Source organism: Poecile atricapillus, chromosome 4 (assembly GCF_030490865.1).
Source record: "Poecile atricapillus isolate bPoeAtr1 chromosome 4, bPoeAtr1.hap1, whole genome shotgun sequence".
NCBI lineage: Eukaryota > Metazoa > Chordata > Aves > Passeriformes > Paridae > Poecile > Poecile atricapillus.
This window is the reverse complement of record NC_081252.1, coordinates 46894898-46920111: the sequence shown is the minus strand read 5'-3', so window position 1 is coordinate 46920111 and position 25214 is coordinate 46894898. Positions and strand designations below refer to the sequence as shown.

At 37.2% G+C, this 25214-nt stretch overlaps 1 protein-coding gene across 2 annotated transcripts in view; it reads right to left on the bottom strand.

The window, feature by feature from the left end:
- MTUS1 (microtubule associated scaffold protein 1) overlaps positions 1–25214 on the bottom strand; it is a 115726-nt gene that overhangs the window by 51924 nt on the left and 38588 nt on the right. For both annotated transcript variants that reach the window (XM_058837678.1, XM_058837677.1), the window contains 4 exons: positions 14844–15026; positions 10907–11038; positions 8910–8999; positions 7609–7656 (listed from right to left, as the gene is read on the bottom strand). In XM_058837678.1, coding sequence (XP_058693661.1) covers positions 7609–7656; positions 8910–8999; positions 10907–11038; positions 14844–15026 — 453 coding nt within the window. The remainder of the gene's footprint in view (positions 1–7608; positions 7657–8909; positions 9000–10906; positions 11039–14843; positions 15027–25214) is intronic.

The following is a 25214-nucleotide window of genomic DNA, read 5'->3' as shown; positions in this document are numbered from 1 at the left end:
TCACTGCTAGCTTCCCTCTGACTCCAAGGGCAGAACTTGTGAACAAAATAGACAAAGGGGCTCTATCCTGTTATGACCACATAATTCAGTCTGGGTTGCTAAATGCATCAGTACCTGATGACACCATCAGACTGATGGAGGGGCCAGACCTATTTTAACCCCAGCAGATTTAGTGTATCTGCCACTCCCTGGGAACATTAGCAACATGACAAAAGAGGAGCAAAGTGCACTGGCATCTGTAGGCTCTCAATTCAACCTCACAAGGCCAAATCCACAGTGTCTGTGTTTCTGCTGTCCCTTTCCCTCTCTCCTCATCCAGCAATGACTAAAAATGCCGTCGGAACACAGTTAAGTGTCTCACTGTATGAAAGTCTAAATCAGGAGCTAGATATTTAGATCCAAGAAGCCCATGTAAAGGACACTTGGCTCCATGTCACAAGACAGCAAGAGCAGTGCAGAGCAGATGGATTTTACTGGCATACTTTACTTCAGGAAGAACTGAAGGGTGATTGCTTATGCAAACAGATGCAAGAAGCAGGAACCTACTAAGAGCCAAAGGGTCATCTGTGTCCTCATTTTTATTTCTGGAAAATGACTGCTCCCACTCCACTTCCCTGTGATCACCTTGCTCTAGCCAGCATTCCAGTTTGAAAAGCTAATCATCCTGTAGGCAACTATATCTGCTGCCACAATGAAAGCAAACTGCAGCTTCAATACTAATTTTAAGCTCAAATCCTCTCCTGAAGAAGAAAGAAAACATCTTCCTTCCTCAGAGCAGGAACTAAAATCCTAAATAATTTATACTTCTTCTTTCTGTACACAGAAGCTTTTAATCATTATAAATTCAGCAGCCTGTCAAAGCAGGCACTGGAGGTGACGCTGCAGTGGATTCCCAGGCAAACTGATACAGGAATCAGGCTGATCTGTGTTTCCCTCATGCAACAGTAATATTTACATTTTCTGCACTCTTTTAGAATTGAGAACAGCCACAAAACACTGCAAGAATCGTTTCATTTTTAACTTCTGATTTAAGGGAAGTGCATTTGCAGGATGTCCGTTTCAAAATAGTATTTTGGTTAGACGTCCTCAGTCAAAATCCTACAGAGCTACTACTCTACAACACTGTACAATATCACCAGCATTAGGGTAACATGCCCTGAAGTTTGAAGCTTCAATGATCTGGGCCAGATGTGAAAAAAACTTGCAACTACCTCTGCTGTGTTTCAGAAACAGGGTAGGTATATATGCTTCAGTTCTTGTGAGCTCAAACCTCAAGCAACAAAAGAAAAATAAATGCTTAAACTAGATCCATAGCCTACAGATCTATTATTTATTTACACAATGTGATACTGATTTATATTCATTGTGCACACGTATTTCATCCATGGCACACAACAATTCCCAGAGTGCCTCTAATAAAGAGCAATATTGCAAATAAGGTTAGTTAAGGCAAGTGTATGCCCTAAGAAATGCTAGTGGTTTATCTGGAGAGCCCAAAGCACATTCAAGATAACTCAGTGTGTTCTGCCTACCTGTGTGGGCTTTGTATGCTCTCCATTACCCCACACTGCAAAAAAAAGGCAGATGCACAAGTTGTTTAACCATCTTTGACACAAGACCATGAGTTTCCCAACTCCCAATATGGGAACTTTCTCTATAACTTGGATTGAGCTGATGCAATCTGTAGATATTCCCTTCAGCTGTCGTCTCTACTCACACAGTGGCTGGCTTATCCAATAGTTAGACAAGTGTGAGAAAACCAAAGCTCTGTGTTATTCTCCTGTGTGGCTTGTTATTGTGAAACATCAAAATAAATACCAGGGAAGAGAACCACACACATTCCTCCCCACAACAGAATAAATACCACAGAAATAAACTACAAACATTCCTGCTGTAGAAAGCCCAAGTACTTCTGCATCACCACTTGTCTGTAGTATGGATGTGTGGAGCTGGAAAGCACGGTGTTCATAGAAATTTGGAACTAAATAACAACAAAGAACTCTGAAATATCTAACTTGTAATCCAGAAATCAGGTCCTTAGTAAAAAGCATTACCAGAACAATCAGACCTTGTAGTGTGAAAAGGACTTTGGGTGGGCTACAAAAGGCCTTAATGAATGATCATCTGTCACGATAGCAAAACTGATAAAACCCTTACCAAGTCCTCATTGCTGGCATTTTAAATATAATCCCAACATTTTCAGCCCATCAATTGGAGAATTGCCAACAGAATACCACTACCACTTGAATTAGATGGCTCACATGTTATTCCAAGGCAAGCCTTGAGGTTTTGGAATTCCTTGGTTTTCTGTAAAAATATCTGTTGAAGGCACAGGGAACAGTGCTGATTGTTAGCACAAAACAACAGACAACCTTCCCAAATTGTTAACTTTCAGAAGATCAAGTTTGAGGAGAACTTGAATGCAAATACACTGGTAGACTTAGCTGAAGGGACCAAATCCGAAAAACATTAAGACTGTGTTGCCATGTACCTCTGGTTTTTTGCATCCTGCTGCCTCTTCTAATAAACATACTACATCAGGAAAACACCATTTGTTTAAGTAAAAATAATCAAACCAAAAAAAACCTACTCAAAACAGATGACTTCAGAGTTTAGAGTATTCTCTGAATATCAGCACCAGCACATTTTGAAGACTTCTGGAGCATTCTAGTTCTCACCCAAGAAATTAAATCCTTAGATCCAGTTGTTGTACTACACTTTATTTAGTAACAGTGGAAAAATCTGGTCAAGAAGGCAACAGCCATTGTATTTCAAAGATTATTTCAGGTTTATAGATATTCCCTTAACTCTTCAAAATAAATATCATTATGTGTACCCAATGAATACATTTATTAAGAAACTCCAATTCAAACATTTAGATTATATGCATTTATTTATATAGAAATGGCAAAACAAGTGCCAGCTTTCACAGCTAGTTCACATGCAGTAGCTACTCCACTTAGTAGCTTTGCTGTCTGTTTATAAGAGCATTAGCCTGAAGGTATTCTAAGGTTAGATCATGAGACAACTGAGTCATTCAAATAGACCCCATAGTTCACATGAATGAAAAAACATCAAAAAAGAGACTATAGCCAGCTTTTTCTTGCTGCTAGAAAGGCAACAAAATAGTCCAGCCACAGTAAATATCTGCAAAAAGAGGTTTGAGCCTGATGTCTGTTGCTTTTCAAGGGATAAAGGCAAAATATTAATTTACATTGTTCAATATCCAGAATTTCCAAATGTGTAAAACAGTATCTACATTAAATGAGTACAGAATCTAATGTTGTACTAATCTGTGTCACCCCAGAGCATGTAACACTGTTCCAAGTTCTTCTCCAGGATTTCCTGGCTTTTCTGCAAAACCAGCACACTTGTAGAAATAGGGACAGAAACAGAAAAACCAATGAACACAACTTATTTACAAATGCTCAAGCTCGTAACACCAGAAACTGAGAATCCAGTCTATCCAACACATCTGTATTGAAATTCCCAGTTAGAGCTAGTCAGAAGTCGCACTTCTGCCATGTGGAAGACCTGGACCTCCTGGCTGTCAGGGGATATATGCTCACATACATATCAAGGCCTTTTCAAGTATCCAAGCAACACTGCTGCCTGCACAGCTTCTTCTACACTTGCAAAAACTCTTAAAAGCAAACAAACCCCAAAAGATCTTCTAATCAGATGCAAAAGGAGAAACAGAGCCCTAATGAGTTACTTGAGCAGATATACCTCATCAGTTGGGGTAGTTTGCATACATTGCTGAATACCAAAGACAGTCAACTGATGCCCTAAGTATTTGGCATTAAGAACAATGTGTGTCACATCTCAGAATAGTCTTCCCAATTTTTAAAGAAAATACAAATTTTGACACAGTATAACATATAATTTTAAAACATTAAGTCTATTTTGCTGTTGTCAGAGCACAATCAGAGTGTGATAAACATTAATCCTTTTTTTTCAGACATGAAAAGTGCATGTATTTCAAGAGTAACCTATTCTATCAACAAATCTACAACATAAGAACTGTTTCCTCTCAAGTTTCAACAGGGATGACTAAGAGCATGAAAGGAAGGGATGTAAACTGATCCTTAAAGTATGCCTCCAACTTTTGTCTGAACCAGAGTATTTTGTTAGCAGAAGCATCTTACCCCAGTATAAGGGTTTGAGTGAAGAGCCAGACCCCATCTTTTACAACCTGTTCTGAGGGACAACTTCATGGACTGTTATATTTATACCCTATTTTTCCATTTGAACTTGATCAGCACTATTACTCACTTATGCAATAAGCCCCCTAACTGAATTTCTTTCCTCTTCCAGTGTTGTATTTTCTCATAAATGGTTGAACTAAAACAAACATCCTTTCTTTATGAGAGTAAGAAAACAGAATATCGTAATGGAACCTGTACCATTTTTCGATAAAGTTTTGATTTTTGATTTCATAACTTCTACAGCCTTTAGTAACCTATTCTATGCCGCCTCCTCCATCACAGTGCTTAAAGATACAACATATATCACACTGTATCATATTTAATAACACTTCACAGGCGTATCCATCAGTTGTCCTTGCTGTTGTCCTGACAGTAGTCTTATGATACACATGTAAGTGTAACTTGTTATCCATAATACACCACGGATCCTTTTCAGGGTCATGGAAAAACAGGATAAGCCAAATATTCACATGCTTTATTCCCAAAATGACTGCTTTACCTCTGGAACTGCCAAACAGGATATTTGCTTTTGCTTAGCTTACGTAGGTTCAGAGATTACTGTGTTGTAACAATGTTTGGTCAGTAACAGAGACCTGAGATGTGAATACACACTGCACTGCAATATACTACAGCGGGATTAGACACAGCCTTTTCTACAGGGAGGGCTGAAGAAAAAGGAAACAGCACTAACTTCATGCATTTTTAGAGGCAGTTTTGCATCTAATTCAAAATTCCATCTCATAAGAGGTAACATTTTTATTCATAATTACATTAAGACATTACATTAAGTGCACATGAACATCCTTGCTTGATGCTAGCAAGTTAAGAAGTATAATAAAACATATTATTCCAAAGAAGTTAATTCTGCCTTAGCTTTAAAGTCAGTGCTGAAGAAATACACCACAGAACTTGTAGAATTTATTTGATGCATTGAACCCATGAAAAATACAGAATTCAGAAAAAGAAGCCTTGTGAATGTTTTAACACAAACAAGAAATAAACAGCTTCAAACAGGCAAGCCTGTCCAGTTTTACAGGCACTCTAACAGTATGTTGTGGCTTGCTTTGTCAAGCAGATTCTGGCTGTGCATCATTTCTGTAAATGAATGGAAAATGGAGAAACAGCACCAACATTAAGGGAACAGACAGCATATCTAGAAAAGTCTGCTATTTTTGCAGAAAGGCAGCATGAATAACTGAGCTAGACACTAAGTAAATACCTTAATATTGCAATCAATTATCAGAGTCCTGCTGTAGCAAACTAGTACTGGGCATGGGAAATAGAAGTGAGGTGGGAATTTCTGACTGGATAAGGCTAAAAACTGTAGACTTAACTATGGCAGTGAAATAAAAGAACAAAAGCTTTATACTGGCTGCAGTCATTAGAACAAAGCTTCACTATAATATCAAAGCCAAAAGAAAAAAAAAAGAAGATAGTGGGCCTCATTCTACATGGTACTGGCTGGCATTATTTCAGTTCATTTCAAAAAAGATTATTTGTCTTTTCTTAAAATGTGAGACAATGTACTGCAGAATATCCAAGCAGTCACACAGTATTTTTACTCTGTAAGAACTATTTGCAACTGTAAGAATGGAAAAAAACTTCTTAAAAAATGCAAAATACTCCACCAGAGAGCTCTGCATTCATAAATGGGAAATTATACTAATTCTCTGTACAAATCAGAAATGTATTAAGTTGAATGTCTAACAACTCCAGTTTTGGAAACTGAGTCACTACAGTAAGCAGTTCAGATTTGTTAAGACAAACACTGAAATACAGCCATTTTACTGGTAAATGTATGAGTAAAGAGCATTTACTAAAATATTGCTAAATATTACAGCCAATTTGGAGTTTATGGCTATGTTTTTAAGGCATCAAATCCAACACTTCAAAGTTATGTAGCTACATGTTTATTAGGTCAGAAAAGATGAGCAAAATTCTACTAAACCAATAAAAGGGGGAGGGAACACTACTTTTCTGTGAAGTAGAGAGCATGTGCCCACTAAATTTAGGGAGAAATAAAGTTATATTTTGAGACTACTGCAAGCAAGCCTAAGAGAAATTTACTCTTCTTGCTTCTAGTCCAGAAATGGATTTTATTGCTTATTAGGAGTTTCCTCAATTCAGCTGATCAAGACATTATGTTGCTAGCTGAATCATCTTTTTTTTTTTTTTTGATCTCTTGAAACTCAGTGTGAGGCTTTACCTAAACTAACACTAGTCCAGCCAAGTATCAATAAAAACAACCAACAGAACACTCACTTTGGGAAAAGTCTGACAGAAGCCCTGACTCTTAACAGAAGATATCGAAGTACTCTGCCACAATTAAATTAATATGTAGACATTTGACACACAACAGAGTAATAGACAAAAGCATTAAATGCATGTTATGACTACAGGAAATTTTAAAAAATACTGCCACAGTACCAGAGTTACAGGTCAGAACTGATTTGCCCAGTAATTTCAGACTCAAATTAAGAACATCTGCTTGGCTACAGCACCTCTTTCAGAAAGACATCTGCTATTCACTCAGGGGACACAGGGCCTTCCGGTGATCTTCAGTATCTTTCAAAAAGGGCTTTTCAATGAGTAATTAATTGCAAGTAGCTTTTAATTCAACAAATAGACACTGATTCTCGGGAAACTAATTTAGACTGCCAACTCTCTTGAAAAGACCTGGAAACTACTGCAAGTACAAGCATCATCTGAAGACTTTTCAGTCTCTTGGCAGATAGAAATTAGCACCAGGTGTCCTGACTGGCACAAGCACCAAAAACAAACCCAATATGAAGTCCTTAAAACTCTGCCAGATTTTGAAACACCATCTGCCACTTAATCAGCTGTGATTTCCTCCTCTGCCATACGAGCAGACACATACATCAACATGCTCTGATAATTTCAACTTCTTATACAAATGTAGTCTACAATGATACACAAAGACAGCTCACACCAACAGGTTATCTACAATGAACGTTCCAGGAAAGGAAGGCTATGTGGGATTCTTCTGTTTGTTTGGTTTTTTGGTTTTATTTAAAGCTGCAACACATTATTTTATTCATTACTCACTTTGGCTAAAAAGTAAAAATTGCACCCAAGTTTCATTTCCACACTTTTTTTTTTTTTTTTTTTTTTTAATGTATTGTTTGAGCACCTCCTTAGGTTTCACTGGAAACAGAGGAATAGAACAGCCTTCATAGCCTAACATTTGGGTAGCCAGAACACACAAAGTAGACAGAACCCAGGAAAATGGGCTTTTTTCCATATTCCTTGAAACTAGAGTCAGTGATAGTCTACAGAATTATCCACTGTGCACCTGTTCTTCCCCGGAAAGGACCAATATACTAATATCATGTATAAACTTCATGAGAGTTGCTCCACAGAAAATATAAAGAAAACTCACCAGGACCCAAACAAGATAAGCTTTGGTGTACATTTCTTCCAGGAGTACCTTCAGAAAGGAAAGAAAGAAAAAAAAAAAATTTTACTTCAAGCCAGTAAGGGGCACTAGTGCTGTCTTTTTTTTAAGATTCAAGATTCTTTCCACATAAGCTCCTCAATTTTGCAGTTTCAGTCTCTTTCTTGTGATGGCTGATGATATGATCTACAGCAGGATTTTGCATCATAAGAATCTGTTTGGAAAATGCAATATGCATTCCCAATCACAATTATCCCATTACAATTATTATATTTCATTTAAGTCAGGTGACACTGCTTCACTTTACTCATTCAAAGAGGACCACCGACAATGAAAAGCTATCATCTATACCAGCATTATAGCAATTTTTTCCTTCCGTATGCTACAGTTATTTTATTTGCATAGAGGAGCAATAAATTAACAACATTCTCAAATGTGCTAACAAACAAGTTAGACACAAATGAAAGCACTGAGAAAGTTAACCCACCCTTACTGTATTACTTAAAAGTTATGTGAAAATTGACCTAAAAACTTTATCATTTTGAAGGATATTGAATGAAAGCAATCTGTTAGACTGCTGGGTGTAAGCGCAAAAGTCACGTGAAGAAGTGCTTAAAAGGTCTTCTGACAACACCTTTCTGCAGGCTTTAGGAATAGTGCAGATCCTATGGCACAGGTTTCATCAGGAAACAAGCTGCTTTGTATCACCACTGTACTTGTTTTGCCCTGCCTCAGCCTTACAAATAGAGCTTTGCTCCCAAAGTGAGAATTGGGTCTTACAAAGCTCATCCAAAAGTTTATATCTGTCCTTTTGAGTCACTCTGGCAGAAAGGCCTAATTTTAATTTAAAGATAAAACAAACATCTGATACAGAAACATAAAGTAGAGTATATATCCTCTACAGCCAGAACTGATCAGCATGCTCTTACAAGATCCTTGCTCAAATTAAACACAAACTTGGCAAAATCTAGTCTACACTGTGTTTTGCAAGCGTACAACCTAAGCATCATAAGCAGGTGACAAAACATCATTTAACAGACAGATTAATTATTCTGCATTTTTAGTCCTTATGGCATGCAAGTTTCAAGCAGATAGTAGATAATGAATGTTCCTAAAGCAAATAGGTAAGCAACAGAACTCTGCAGAGCCAGTGTCCAATACGGTGAACTGCAAAGAAAATGAGCCAAGTATCTCAATTATTCTGAAATCATAAAGCACAGCTGCTCCTTCTCAAGACAGAGGGATCCAAGAAAAAGTGAAAAATTGACTACTCAACAGCTGATTACCTCTAGTCTCACTGACTTTCCTTGCCAAGTGTAGAGGCCCAGATGATTTTGGTGTGCACTGGGTCAGTGAAGCAGACCTGGTCTTGGCTCCTAAAAGTAAAAGCTTAGATTAACTTCAAAGTAGAACTATGTCAGCAATTAAAGACATATCTTACATTTTTAAATGTAAAATTTTTACAGATAAGTACAAGATCCACAAATCTATTCAAAGACAGAAAGAGAAACCTAGAATATTTAAGCTGTATTTAAACTTGGCTCTACTTTGCCAGAACTCACCTTGAAAGAAATAAAAAGATAGTTTTAAAAGCCTTCTAAGCAGGAGAAAACATTAGTAAAGATTTCATTTTAGCACTAAGATCAAGTTACTTAAGTCTCAAAACAGCAGCAAATACAATGCAGCTAAGGAAACTCTGGTTGAAAGAGACCTCCCAACACCAGATATCCACACTCCCACTCAGAGCAGGGTCACCATCAAGATGAGATCAGCTGACCATGCTTTTGTCTAGATGAGCCTTGCAAACCTCCAGGAAAGGTGGTTCTGTGGCACCACTGGGCAAGGATGCACCTCCCACTCTACATTTTGCAAGCATTTCTGATTGCTACAAGATCTGGTGTTACTGAGAAGAGTTTAGCACCACAACCTTTATAGCTGTCCTTTTCAAGTTATTGACTGCAGAGGCTAAACTCCCTCAACCTCTTCTCACCGGACACAGACCCCAACCATCTTCCTAAGTCTCCACTGGATCTTTCCAGTTTCAAAACAACCCTCTTGGTCTAGGAAGGACCCAAAACACAACACCATAGTCCAGGTAACACGGATCTGAAGGGGAATACCAGCTTCCTTTGGCCACACTGCTCCTGCAGGTGCTGAAGGCCCACTGCAGGGTCACTGAAGATGATGAGCTATGCATAGCTGTGCTGCGTATGCTGGACCCCAACAGAAAGCACTGGCTTGTCAGAAAGCCATATGACTCTTGTTTGTTTCAAAGTGACTTATAATTTGTGGAAAATTCTGTTTCTTTTCACTGTTTACTTCTTTAAAGTCTGTCATTACAGTGAGACATTTGGCAGGCATCTCTTATTCTCAATTATGACAGATACCAGCTTAAAATTTAAGTCTAATGCAAGAGTACAGTATTTAATTAGGTTTATCCAATTACAATAAACAGTTCACCACAAAGATGTTCAGAAACAAGCTGATTACAGCTAGGACTTAGGAAAGAGACACAGCAAGCTTATTTATCTGCTTCCATTATGTCTTTAATTTTGGTCAGAAAATGACTTGTCAACTGGTGTTTGTGGCTTGAGTGGAAGACACACCGTTGGCCAATCAAGAGTTCCTAGCTCAAACTGAAATAGGAACCTGACCAATGTTTAATATGAAGTCAGGAAGTATATTTAGCATTTCTTCTGGAACAAGATGATAAAACACAATTAATTGTCTTGTCTCCATTAAAGCTTCTAATTCAGCCTGTTGGAAGAATATCAAGAAAAAGCAACATGAAAAGCTAAGTTTCTGAGACTGTTCCCTTCAAAAGATAGGACAATGTCACTGATCTACAGAAGAAGATACATTCTAACTATATCTTATTCAAAAATATATCCCCATCCACCAAGGCCCTTTTGGTCTTGAATGGGGTGAAGGTAACACAAAGTCAGCATAAAGACAAGAACAACCATACACTCAGGATAAATTCAGAGTATACCTATTCTGTAGATTACCAGAAGTGAATCTGGGCCCTGAATGTTCTGAAAGAAAAGAACTCTTTTTAAAACAACACAAGCCCCATGTGATGACACCTGTACATTGTAAGGTGCATTTAGTCCCTGTACCATGTAAACTTGAGCTGAACCACAGTTCAGATCTCTTCATTTCCCTGAAGTACCTTTATCAATTACAGCAATACAAAGAATATTTTAGCCTTCCTATGAAGTCCTACAACACTTGAAGCACCACTGATGTGATTGTACCTCTGTCTAAAAACAGACTCATGTACCTTTGGGAGTTGACCTCAACGAGTGCAATCTAGGTCTTGGTAATGCTTTCAAAGGGACAGACCCAGAAGTGCCATTCTGGCAGGCTGGTTTTGAAGGCCATTCTCCATTCCTGATGACTGTGGCACTTGCAGCTGCAAAACAGAATCACAAAGAATTTGCTCTAGGCATATATAATTTAGAGAAAATTAAATCATAAGACAAGTCAGTTTTACCAGAGACTAAGGGACCTTGAAAGAGGTTTATGACCACAATGGAAATTTTTCCTTGAAAAACAGAAAACTGAAATTTTGGGAAATTATTGTTTCAATTATCCAGAAAATATATGAACATATTTCTAAAGCAGGTGCAGATGGAGTAGACTTTGGTTTGGGCACTAAAAAATGATGTATACTAACACATTAAAGAGTAAGAATTCACATGGCATTTACTAGAGACAAGAAAAAAATTATGTCACTGTGGAATTGTTTGTCACAGTGCTGCTTTTCTCTCCAGTCCTTTGGGGGGGAAAAAAAAAAAAAAAAAAGGGGGTGAGGCTTTTGTCATATATTACCAGGTTTGCCTCAGATTAGTGTTTTAATAGGACTGGGTTTTTTTTAAAGGCAAAGTGAATTATCTGTCTAATATTGCTCATCAAAAGATGGAACCTACAGTCTTGAGATTATTTTATTGTCTTTAAATAGACTAGCATAAACCATGTAAGTTAACTACTTCAAAAAGCTGCTTTTTGGCCACTAAATATTTTCTACCACAAAAGAGGATTTCCCCTTAAGAAACACATGCAACTGAAGCCATCATCTTTTTTTAAAAAAAGGAAGTTGGAGCCTTTCTAAATACACAAAAGCTAAATATTTCCAAAAAAAAAAAAAAAAATCTATACACAAGAAGCAATTTGCATAACACATCAGTAACACCCTTATTCTGTGGGAATCTGACCCTGATCAACATTACATAATTAAAACAAATTTGTTTTAGTAAAGCACAAGGTGTGAAGCAGTCCTTAACTTTTTTTGTAAATCACTAAATTAAGGATGTTTGCTCTGAGTTCACTGCAAGCAGTTAACAATTGCCTGCAAACTAGTGTGCTACTTCCTCTTCTAAATAAGCAGGACACCATGGAAGTAACACTTCGGGTGTGCAAGCAGTCTTCTGGTGCAGGACTAGTTAGGGCACTGCTCTGTCCTATTAGAAACTCTGGAGTCAGCTAACCAGGCTGTGTGCAGGAAGAAAAACAAAACAAAACAAAACAACCCCACCAAAACCTCACAGGTTTACAGAGTTTGATCACTTTCAGATTCAAAGCTGTTTATTCATAGAATTCAGAGCAGCTACTGCAATCCTAAATAAAGATGGATAGGAATGAAATTATCTCAGCCCAGTAAAAGATCTGAAAACTCAACTGATTAGAAGAATTTCAATGAAGGATTGACTGTACAAAAATGCAGATGCAGGTCAACTACTAGGATCAGCTTTTTAATTTGTGAAAAGTCACTATTTACTATATATGTAATTATTCTAATGCAATTAAAATCTGGATTCTTTTTCTTAACCTCAGAGTCAAATATTTTGGTATGTTCAAAAGATAATATTTTCAGCTGAGCACTAAAACTGAGATTACTGTTAGAAATATCTGGTTTTCAATGCTCAAACTGACTGCATACAAAATATGCTTTTAGTAACAACAGCAATTCAAACCTCATGATTTCTGAACTTCTCATATAAGAAGTCATTTTAGAGAAAAGAATCATGAAGTTCAAGTGCTCATTAGAAAAAAAAACAAAAACAAACCCCAATGTTTCCACATGGAATTACCAATCCAAGGACATCCCATAACAAAGGGCTGAGCTGACAAAGCAGGAGAAATGCTTTTTCGTCATTTTTTTTTTTCTGCTAACAGAAGACAAACTCCAAACAAGCCAAGAGGCTTTTTGATTTAGTATTCTTGACAGGATAAGAGTAGCTTGTCATACATTTCATGGCACACACAGTACATGCCTCCCATTCTGATCTTTGTGTATTCCACAACCTAATAAAAACACTTCAACTTTGCAGGTTTTTTTTCTGACATTATTACAGAGTAGACTAAATGAAAGAATAAAAAACAAGAACAGCACTGTACTTAGCATTAGAACATAAAATAAATTCCTTAGTTCTTTACAATTTGATTCAAAGTAATAAAAACTTCACTAACATATGAATTACATGTAATCTTAAATCATTATTCTCACAAAATCTTACTATTACATATAATTCTCATCAAGTGTAAAAATTCTCTAAAGAAAAATAATTTCACAGAAAATCAGCAGATCAAAACATTGCATATATTTACCAACCTCCACAAAACAAAATACATGCTTTAGAATAGAAATAAAAGGAATACAACCTACTTCTCTTCCCAGTAAACGTGGCTAACAAAGGAACAATACAAAAGCTGTAAGACCCCACTACCAGCAATGTAAGTAAGGTAATATCATAGTGGCTTCCTGAATCAGTCGGTGGTGTTAGTGTAGAATTGAAGAAAATAATAGGAGAAAAATTAGTTTCTGTGCAACTGCGGAGTCCTCCTGGTATAGTCATTTAAAAAAGATCTAAGCAAGCTTAAAGTCTACGAGACTGCAGCCATGTTCAACCTCTCATATTGCTCTTGCTTGGTCTTCGTGAATCGGAGTGGAAAAAATTGCAAGCTTGAAGGCAGTGGACAAAACAGATTACAGCAGCTAGCAAATCAGGCTAAATAAGGAGTCATCTGTTTGGATACTTAATCTGAATACACTCCTTTGTCATGAAGCGATGACCCCTTCCTTTGTTACATGAGGGAGCAAAACGAAGAGAGGACAAAGCTGCTTAGCAATTTCAGATACAGTCTGAAACCGGAACAGCAAAAGTCAACATGGCTGTCACAGTATCAGAACCGATCTCATTACAGAGCAAGAGGCACATGCATATTTTATTACACATACTCTTATTCATTTGAGGAATATGTTAGGTTTCAGTTTAATAAAGGCAGTACAGGGTGCGGGGAGAAGAATACGAGAAAATGTACTTATGTGTGTTTGCATATGCGCATATATAACACAGACATATGTTAAATCACAGTTCTCTTTCTCAGCCCACTGAAGACAGATTTAAGTGACATCTGGCACAAATAAAAGGCCTTTGCCCAGTCTTCAAGATATAACAGGTGATATATTAGTGGCAGAATATTTGAATGTACTTATTTGAATATACATAGCTGGGAATACTAATATGTCTGAGAGTCAGCTGTATGTTATCTCCCTTCATACTTTTTCCTCTCAAAACTCCTAAGAACTGCTGTAGAACTTAAAAAAAAGGCAAGTCTGGTATTTTGCTCACTAATTTAAATCAAGACTGATTTGGTTAGGTCATACACCAATGTTTACAGCTACCTCAGAAATTACAGAAATCTACCCATGCAAAGATTTATCTTCTAAAGCAAATTTCATTTACATGCCTGTAATTTCATCTACATATGTTGTCCTAGAACTCTGAAAGCAAATATAAACCTGTTCAAGAAAACATATAGCATCAAAAAATCCTGTTTGGAACACACTGTTCCAAATATTATGACAAGTAAACCATTCTGTTCAGACACATGACACTACATGTAAACACTAGGAAACTTTTGCTTAAGAAGACATGCTGTTTATGTAATGTTTCAGGATGGAAGAGAAGTTGTACCAAAATCTCCAGTCATCAACCCAAAATCCAGGGCTCAAAGCTCCTTCAGGCAGTACATCACAAAAACGTAAGTTCTAAGTAAATAGGCAAAAAGAGTAAGATCTAGAACTAACAAGTAGTACAATCAGAATTAACAGAGGTACTTGTCAGACAGGACTCCCTTCCAAGAGGATTTTTACGAACAAGTAAATGATGTTTGCTATCAAGCAGTCAAAACCCATAACCCTCACATATACTTACAATTAGTGCTGAAAAGACTTTGCTCACTCTGAGCACTGCTGACTGACGAGAGGCTAGGTGTTCTTTCAAGCACTGATCTTTTGACAGGCACTTTGGATTTGGCAAGGGATTTACCAAAACTAGTCCATGAGGCTGGACAATTTTTCACTGATGCATGCTTCTCTCCTGGCAAAGATCCTACACCTGTCAATTAGGGGGGAAAGAGGAGAGAGAAATAAGAACAGAAGGAGTAGGAAAGAAACTTAAATTATTGATTCTTTTACACGTATGCCTACAAATGAAAATATTTACATGGTAAAAATCCATATAAAATGGCTAAATCTACTTCCTATTGATATGCTAAAAAGTGCTGTAAATGCGTAAAAACACTTCCAAGGACTTATAGCCTTAGAAACAAATCAAGAGCTTAATAGATTTAACTTCAGTGCAGACAAAAAAAAAAAGCCTTTTTTTGCATTTTCCTACATCACATTATGGTTCACTGTACTGGCAATCCCACAAAAATCTAACTTCCATTTCAAAGACAATCTAAAAAAGGACTCTTCTGTTTATTCCTCCCCAAAACAGATCCACAACTCCACTCCCTTTTGACAGAGCACTCTAGAAGATAATATCCTTTCAAGGAATAGGACAGTATTAGAGTATCAAATGGCTTACTACACATATAATAACCTGAAAACTGAGTAGTTCTACAGAACTAGTTTAACGCTAGCACTTCCAAAACCAAGTTCTTAATGGTCAGCTGGTGCAGAAACATTTTTGTATTAAATCCAGTTTTCATTTGAGCTTGTTGGATACAAACACCCAACAGCTAAGTTGTGCAAATAGGAAAAGCCCCTATACAGGAGGTAGGTGTAGGAAGAGGTCTACTAACAAGGTAAATACACTTTCCACAAAATCTGAGTTTAGACAAATGAAGCTTTTAGTTTATTTCCTGAAAAGCTTTTAGCTTATTTTCTGCACACAGATTAAAATTTCAATGGCCCAGGGAAGTTATATACGCACATACTTCTCTTGCCAGCTCTGAGCTGTCTCCTGTCAGCCCTAGTACCAAGATCTTAATAGAGCCTTCTGAATATGGATAAGAGGTTTTCGTTTTTGTACAAAACAGAGATGTGGAAGACAGACTTACATTGTTTTAGAAAATATTGTTTTATTTATTATAAGAAAATCTAAAATATGTTAATTTCGTATGTCACTGCCATTTTTAAGGCTGACAGTTTATCTTAACAGAAAAGAAGCAACTACAGTGTCTCAGATTTGACTTAGAATAACCAAATTAATTTCAAGGGAATACCCCTCCCTTTATTCTTGCTACCATAAAGAACATTTCAACTTCACTTAAGCTAAAAAACTGCTGAAGTATGACAAAATTAGCTAGTAATTTCACCTTAAGCAACACTAGTTTTACTACAGGATTTCTACTCTTAAATACTAATGACCAAGAAACATTCAATTTGCACCAAACCCAGGAAATCATCACATTAAGGAGATTGCATTAAATTTTAGACACGAAAAGCACACCCAATGTCTGCCTTTCAACAGTAGGTGGTGTGACAGGATTAGATAACTTGTCTCGAAACATCCTGTATCAAGCATGCAAAACCAGGAACAGGACTGGTAAAGGAAGGTCTGTCCAAGCTACTTCCCTCAGTTCAGATCAATTCAAAAACAAAGAGAAACCTCACTTACAATATATAGTAAACCTGCATCAGCATATTACATACTACTTGTACAAGCTTTGCATCAGATCTCTCTTCACAGGTGCACTTTTACTACCTGTCATTACTATACAGAACTGTGATTCTGTGTATAGCTTTACTGTAGAGCCTGGCATTAAACCACTGAGACAAAATCATCAGCCATCCTTCAAAATTTTTGAAAGTTACTGAAAGGGACAATTGAATGTACGGAACATGCTAAAGAGCATACAAGCTTTGTTTTGCTATGAGAATACCACAAAGCACAAATTCACACTTTTTAAAAACACCTCTGAAACAGCATTCCAGACAACGTAACAGAAATAATTTTATGTGTTTGACCAAAAAAAAAGTTTCTATCACATTTGCATGTCATAGAACAAATCTGACAACTTTAGAAAACTTTCTACAACGTTTTCTAAAATCTTGTTTCATTAATGGGTCAACATACCAGAAAAGTAACTAATCCAAACCAGTCAGGAATTCCTTTTGTAAATAGTCTCCCAGCTAAACAAGGTACAAACCCAAACAACTGCCCCAAAAAACAAACAGAAGAGAGTGTCACTGTACAAACACTGTGTGTTGGGTTTGTATGACTTAGTGAGTTAAAGTTCTACATTACAAAAGGGAGCTAGAGGAACAAATGCCGTTTTATCAGCCGTATTGGGTTACTTAAAGATGAAGGTAGCATGTTTGATTGCTATTGTGTTGGACCCATTCATCCAGTCCAAAACATACAGGAACAAAATCCTGTTTTCTTTACTGTGATTTTTCACCCAAGAGGAGTCAAAGTAAGCATGTGAGAATCGCAGTCTCGTCTAGTACAGCATGTTCCCTATATATGATCTGCAGCAAGCCCAACTTCTCTGCTGAGGCTGGAGTGTGGTGGTGCTCTGAACTCAAACCCATCCAGTGAGCACAGAAATCTCTAGGATGTCCAGTTTCAAAAGCAGGTCAAACAGATGACCTTTTCTCTTAGTTTTTCTGCTGCTTGGTACTTTCCTCTAATGCTTCTATTAAAGAAATTACTCAAGCACTTAAATACATTTTTCAAAAGCCCAGCTTGAGAGATAATTTAAGTCATGACACAAGATCATTAAGCAACCATTCCAGGTATTACTTCAACTAATGATTTTAAAGGTTTTTTTGTAAGTACTATTACCTATGAAAGGAGTTACCCAGAATTAAATGTAAGGGTTTTGAAGACAGAAGCAGGAAGATATGGAATACAAACAAAAGTATTGGAAATGAACATAAAAGCAGGATATTTAGTCAACCATTATTATAAAGACAACAAGCAGTAGCATCAAAGTAACAGGCTTTCAACAGTTATTTAATCTAGTTCCACTGAAGTGGGATACCAGAAATACCACATTCCTCTACAGTGAACTAATGAGTTGGCAATTCTTTAGGAAAAAAGTTTCCATGCAACAACCATGTTACTTGAACTATGCTAAAATCTCTCTTGTATTGGAATGGAAATAAGCAAAGAACAAAGCTCATTCTTCAAGAAGCTCTGAAGTCAGCTTTCATATCCTTACTCAAATAATCATCCTTTTACATCAATCCATCATAGGTGGTTACTGTCAAGAAAAAGTTAAGGCTTCATTTAAACAGCACTCGAGCCTAAAAAACCACACATTGACAAAATGTTGACATGAGGCAGACTGTAAAGCCAAATACGTATTCACAAATTCTGAAATTTCATGTCCACCATTTCAAAACACATCAACACATTTTACATCTAGAGCTGAACACCGAGCAACTGGCATTCACAGAGTTACACGACACCTGGAAATGAGTGGTTGGAAGCCTTTTCCAAACAAAAACTTTGGGCACACTAAGTACAAAAGGAGTCTTTTGAAGGATACTATTTGCTGCTGCTGCTTTTGTTTAAACCTAATGCTAACACTAATAGTTGGTTTGGCCCTTCAATGCCTAACCTCTTGAAAATGTCGAATTTTGGATTTTTGCCTTATGCGTTTCTGATTTTCCCTGCGAGTTTAAAAATCCAAAGGGCTCTGTTTTAAAAATGCTAAACTTCTTAGCTGGTGAAAAAGCCCTGTGTAAGCCAACAGCACAAGGTCTTGATAAAGCACAGGGAGTAAACCTTCAAGAAAACATGCAATTTTTTGGCATCTATTGAAAAGTGCAAGTAAATAATGGAAAAACAAACTGGACTTTGGTATTGTTTCCAGCAGACCAATCTTAACCTACATGTAAGAGTGCTTATGGTTGCCATTTTAAACACTGAAAAGCAGTAGCAATACTAACAGTTTTCTGATGGCTGCAAGCTCCCCAGTTTGCCTGATAGCCATTCATCATTATTAACTATATTATCTATTATGCTATACATGTATCAGTGTTCCTTCAAGGAAGGAAGGCTGGTTACAATATGTTTCATAATTCTAAGGTAATGTCTTTCTAATTATCTTCCCCTTTTAAAGTTTCTAATTACTACCAAAATTACCAAAAAGGCAGGGGACAGTTACATAATGTTGCTATGAATGCTCAAATGTTCAACATAAACATGGACAAAACCAAGGAATGTCAAGTTATTTCTGTGTCTTGAAATATTTATAGGAGAGAAATTTACTCATTTAGCAGATAACAGCTGATCAGAGAACAGTTTATATACTAAGGCAAGATTCTATTCTCCATTGATACAGACTTCCACAACATTCTTCTCATTCCCCTACAACCCTTAGACAGGTAGTAAGGAACCAGCAGTAAGCTAGTGCCAAAAACAAACTAGGGTGTCAGTAGCCATGCAGATAGGTGTCTACATGCTCTTCCCCTTGCAGTTAAACAGACTAAAACGAGAATGGATGATCACTACTACAGAGCATTTTAAGCAGTGATCCACAACCAAAACAACCCTTTTTTTTCCCCTCAAATGGTCCTACCATCAGAAAAGTGATTGGGGTGTTTTCAGTTAGAGGAAAAGAGAGGAAGAGTAGTGTCTCATGTATGTCTAATGTTAAATTTCTCTTTTGTCCCTCCCTATCTTGTCCAATTTTGAAATGTGACAAATTTCCTCCCAATTAAACCCTTCCACAATCAGAGACTTCTCCCTTCCTCATCTTCCTTTCAACCCCTTGCACGATGACCTCTCCAGCACACCTAGAAACACCCCTTCTTTTCCCTGGCCTCAAGTTTGAGCTCACACCCATTCTCTCACCTCCTGTCTGCCCATAATGATGCCTGCTGGATTTAGTCTATTTTTTCTTTTGTAGACTGAATTAGAGCAGGCCTATGAGAGACCATGTCTGCACAGTCATGCTGCCATCTCCTGTGACTCCAGGGAAAGCCTGTCTTGGGACAGCAGATAGTTTTACACCAGCTTCCCAGGCACAGTGGCAAAGCTTGCTCACTCCGGTTTTGCCAAGAGACTCTCATAGGCTGCATGCTGACTTAAACAACACAATCCCAACCACTAGCTTTAACACAGCTATGGTAAAGCTCTGTCTATTCAGGAGTACTGGGCACAAGAAATCTAATCAATGTACTGCATGGTAAGCTGAGGCAAGAGAAAACCACCAGCCCCATCTAATCATGCTTTTCATTATTGTCCATCTCTCCATACCACACACCCTTCATGTTAGACACTGTATTTTGTTTGGCTTAGATTGCAGCTTTAAAATTCATGTTATCTACAAATCTTTTGAATTAAATCCTTGACTGAAAGAGGAAGTTCTCTGCAGCAGAACAAATACAAATGTCTTGTTGCAATTATGTGTTGACTATTATGTGTATTTCCCTCCTCTCTTACCCCTACCCTGAGAGAATTCAGAACTAAGCAGTACAGGTAAAGACTTATTTGAAGGCACACCAGCATGTCCTTGCAAGTAAATGACTAGGCACCAAGAAATTCCCCTTCAGGGAAGTAGTGCACACCTCTCTCCTGAAGGAGAATATTCTTATAGGCACATCCACATTTCTGACAGAGTCAATATGCTGACTGTTAGAATCAGACTCTGCAAGTACAATCACGCTTCTTGGTACAGGTACAACATACTAAAATTTCAATGGGGCTAGTCACAAAATTGCCTGTAAAAAGTCTGGGAACATATGTGAAAAATTTATTTCCCTAACTGTGGTAACTGATGGTACCTTAAACAAAGCTGACAAGATGAAATGCCCCCTTTTGAAAACCAGTAGATTATCTGAATTATCCATAAACTTAAATATTTCTAACTCCCTCTGCCTCTTCTCCCCCATCCGCTCAAAACTCCAAGAACCACATCCAGATTACTCAGAGAGAAATAAACCAGCTTGCTTTGAAACCATTCATAGCAACAGATACCACACTACCTCACAAACAAAAACCCTTTCACTTCTACTTATTTCTCATGACCAACTTGACTTCCAAAGGTAAACATGAAGTATCTTATTCCAAAATACTTTTTTATGATGAACCCTATAAAAAGCTTGCAAAATCACAAGTGGAACCTATACCACAGGAAGAGTTCCTTGTTAATGAAAACAAAAGAAAATAAGTGTCAAAGTAATGGTAAGTTTTTCTGATAGTGCATGTAGTCAAGGCTAAAAGCAATTTGACAAAGCTACATTCATATTACATCATTTTATGTCTCCTTTCTGGCTTCAAATTGTGAATTGACCATTTTGTAGCTGAATGATCAACACCTGGGTCAGGAGTTAAATGGTCAGTAGTCAGCACAAGTAAATATATTGCTCCAGGCAGCTGCCAGCAAACCATTCCTGTTGAGGATGTCCAGGAAGTGAGGGCAAGGTAGATTGGAAACATTACCAGGCAAGTCCAACTCAAGTGACTGGAGAAACAATAAACAGCAAGCCCTCACAATTAACACTGTTTTCTGAACGCTCACAAACTCATCTACCAGACAAAAGTCCTTCTGGATACATTGAGTAAGTTTTTCTCCAGTTTAGAGAACTGGTTATGAGATACAGAGTCACTATGCAGCGGAAATGTCTGGATTAAGATGACCAAAGAAGGATCAAGGGCAAGCTTTGTGTCACATTATGGACTACAGACTTTATGCTCTGTGGAGACCTACTTATTAGTTTCCTCCTTCCTATACCTCTGAAGGGGAACATGCATGTTTTAAGTTCACTTTTAACACAAGCTTTTATTAGTACATATATATATTAAAGAAACGGAGACTGAAAAGGAGACTGAAACCCAGTAATCTGGACTAAGAAGGGCAAATAATCATCTTGGGTAAATGAGGACCCTGCTTTTAGAATCCATAAAAGAAGATGGATGCTCTGTAAAAGAAAAGCATAAAAAGACAGGCTGAAACTAAATTTTACGCCTTATTTGTAGACCCTGGTGCATTCCAGACTTGTTTATGAGAAAATACATGAACACCTTTACAAGTGACTGTTTATTCTAGGATTTTGAGTAAAGTCACAACTGTTTCAATCCAGAGAACCTGGAAGTTATGTTTGTCTTTTTAAATGTTTTGTTTCCTCTTGGCAGTATGTCAATCCAGCTTTAAAGAGTCACATGGTAGATAACAGGAATGATACAAGCTGAAAAATTATTTTCAGTAACTATATTTGGGTTGGCTCCTTGTTCAGTGTCAGAACAAAGATTCAAGGACTGTGGGAATGCTTAGTAAAACTAAATTGTTTTGGTATTGCTTCACTAGTATTGTAAAAGGCTATATACCAAGGAGTCCTGAATTACCAAGTTTATACGTCTCCAGCTTTATGAAAACTGACTGAAACCATTTGGTTTGAATTTTCCATCTGAGAAGCCTTTCTTTGTGCAATAAACAGCAATAACACTCAATAACAAACTGAGTCTTAATTTGTTACTGCCTGTTCTGGTTTTAACTATGGAAGCTTCTCTCAATCACACATTTAATGTATGATCAAGCCAAAATTCAACTGAAGGAATTCAGCAATTATAAACTAAAAAGAAAATCAGTATTTCAAAGTATCACTAAATCTACATACATGCATTTTCTATAGCATTTGAGGAATTATTTTTCCCATGCCTCTGGTAGTTGCAGAACACAGGCAGAGTCCTTCAGTACGATCAATTTGTCAAAAGGCAAAAGTCTCACTTGCTCAAAAACATCTTTAAGGAAACACAGAATTCATACTTTAATGCTTCTCTGTACCCAAGTTTTTACTGGTCTCGTTACATGCTATGAAAATACCCTCAAGAGAAAAAGGGAGTGACCACTGGATCAGATCCATGGAAATGATAAGTAAAGCACAGGGCTGCTACATGGCTGAAGGGATATCAGTGACTTAAATCAGAGACAAAAGGGTACCCAAAATGTCAAAAAAAAAAAAAAAGTCTCTACTAGGGCTCTGAAATTAAATATCCCTTCCAGTAAAAATGGGTAAGTCAAATATGTTATTCTGTGTCTTGAATTCTATAAATGTTTTCATTAACAGAAAACAAACACAGCAAAAGACATACTGCCTGCCATCCAATACTACAGAAAACTACACACCGCCATGAAAAAGCTGCCCATAGAGAAGTATGTCATCCCCTCTTATAAAGAAAGAGATAAATAGTTACAGAAATAATTTTGAGGCATCTAGCTTGCAGCAAATCTGGTTACAGTTTCAGAAATGAGGCTTCACCATTTCCCAAATCACTTTGGTGCAATGGATCAAGGTAGGCTCATCTTTTAGAGAACCTATTTCTAAGTCAGCAAAAATTTCAAGCTCCAGCTAAGATACACCACTACTGGTGAACAATGCTCAGCAACCATTTTGAAATAAAAAAAACCCAGTTATTTCTAACCTAATATACTCTGCAAATAACCTCACAAAAATACAGTGTTTGGATATGTGTTCTGCTGCCCTTCTGCTGTCTTCTGTTCACCTAAGAATCAGGAAATTTCTTGAGAAGAAATCCTTTCTACCTGGTTAGTATGTTACCAGTGAGTACTTAAGTTTTAGAAGTGGAAAAAAAAATCACCAAAATCTCAACTCCTGACAAGTTGCAAGGATCTTATAACTGGTGTTTTATATATGGCATTTTTATTTTCATTTCTTGAACAACCATTGTGTGAACACAATCCTCAGAAACTCTTGATTGTTCTAGGAATAATACACACACCAGTACACTTTGGACAGAGGCATCACTTCCGTGCTTCACCATACACATGTGAGAGTTGACATAGAGCTATACTGTCATTTCTCTTGTTCAAAGTATTTAATGGGTTGAACTACACAAACTTCTCTTGTCACCCAGTGATCCAAATACGATGACTAGCTAGCTAAGAAATAGCTGCATACATGTTACTACCTCAGGAAGAAACAAGTTATTAGGATTTGTACATTTTTTAACTCAGCTTGACAAATGACTGAACAACATAGTCTGAATTCAGTACTGACCCAGTTACAGGCAGCAGGGGCTGGACTAGGTGACCTTCAGAAGTTCTTTCCTTTCTGGATTTAGCTTGTCTGTCTATAGTCTGACAAAATCCTGACAGCAAACAACTGTACAGCTACTGAGTGATTTATCTGGAGGCTGAAGTTTAATACCAACATGTTCAAATGACTCCACTGGAAAAAATAGTTATTCCCTTCAGGAATGCTTTAGCCTAAACAGGTAACTGGGTTTGGATTACAAACTGCTACTTCGTCACAAAAAGTGTATGTACAGTTTTACTTAAAAATGTTAAAAACAGAAGGGGTAAGCAGCAGTAGATCTGGTTTTACCTGAAAGGTATGAAAGCATAATACTTTGGGGGTTTATGAGCAATCCCAAATAACTCATACTTTGCCCCATATTCCACCCCATAATCCCATCCTCTGATTTCCATCAGTACAAGGTTTGCCAGGGAGCAAGGACACATGTTTGAAAACTCCTTTTGTAAGGGATGGGGAAGTTAACCTGATACAGTTGAATGCATCAAATCCTACTTTATAGCACCAAAACACTGCATAAACAATATGAAGGGCTGCATGTGCTACAAACAGTGAGCTAGGAACAGGGGGCTGGGGAAAGGACATGAAGAAAACAAATGTTTCTCATGTGCAGCATTAAAGTTCCAGTCTTACCAGATCACACATCAAGTCTGAAATTAGTTAAAGTGGTACTTCATGCTTTTAGTTTAAGCAGCCTTTTTTCAGTAGGAAAAATTTGGAAAATATTCCACTGGCTACTGTAATATCAATATGCATTGATTAGTTAAGGAGTGACAGGTTTATCTTTAAAAATATCTGGTCAGTAAATGTTTCATTTATTAACAAAAACAAATTACTTCTGTTTCTTCTGAAAGTAAATATAATTTTTCTTTTTTTCTGGAGGGAAGAAGTTAGTCCTATAACTCACCTATGCTTATGTTTATTTCTAGTGACAGTATCATAACTCCTATCTGGATGAATAACCTAAAGGAAAACTCTCTATCTATATCCATCTCTCTTCTTCTAAGGCCATAATTACAGTCAGGGAAGCTCCAGGCTGGTATTTAGAGGGGTGATGACTTCTCCAAGAAACTGGCAGCCTACAGGTTGGTGCCTGGTTCACTGAGCAAGTGCCTCACATGAGCAAGCCCCAAGTGAAAGAATAGCTTATACCCACTTTCTTTGAGGGACTCATCCCATAAAGGAATACATACACAGATTTTATCACACTTCACCACCTTTATATAATTAAGAAACTATTTTTTACTGTTTTATAATCTTCGATTGAGTCGGTTAAAGAAAAAAAAAA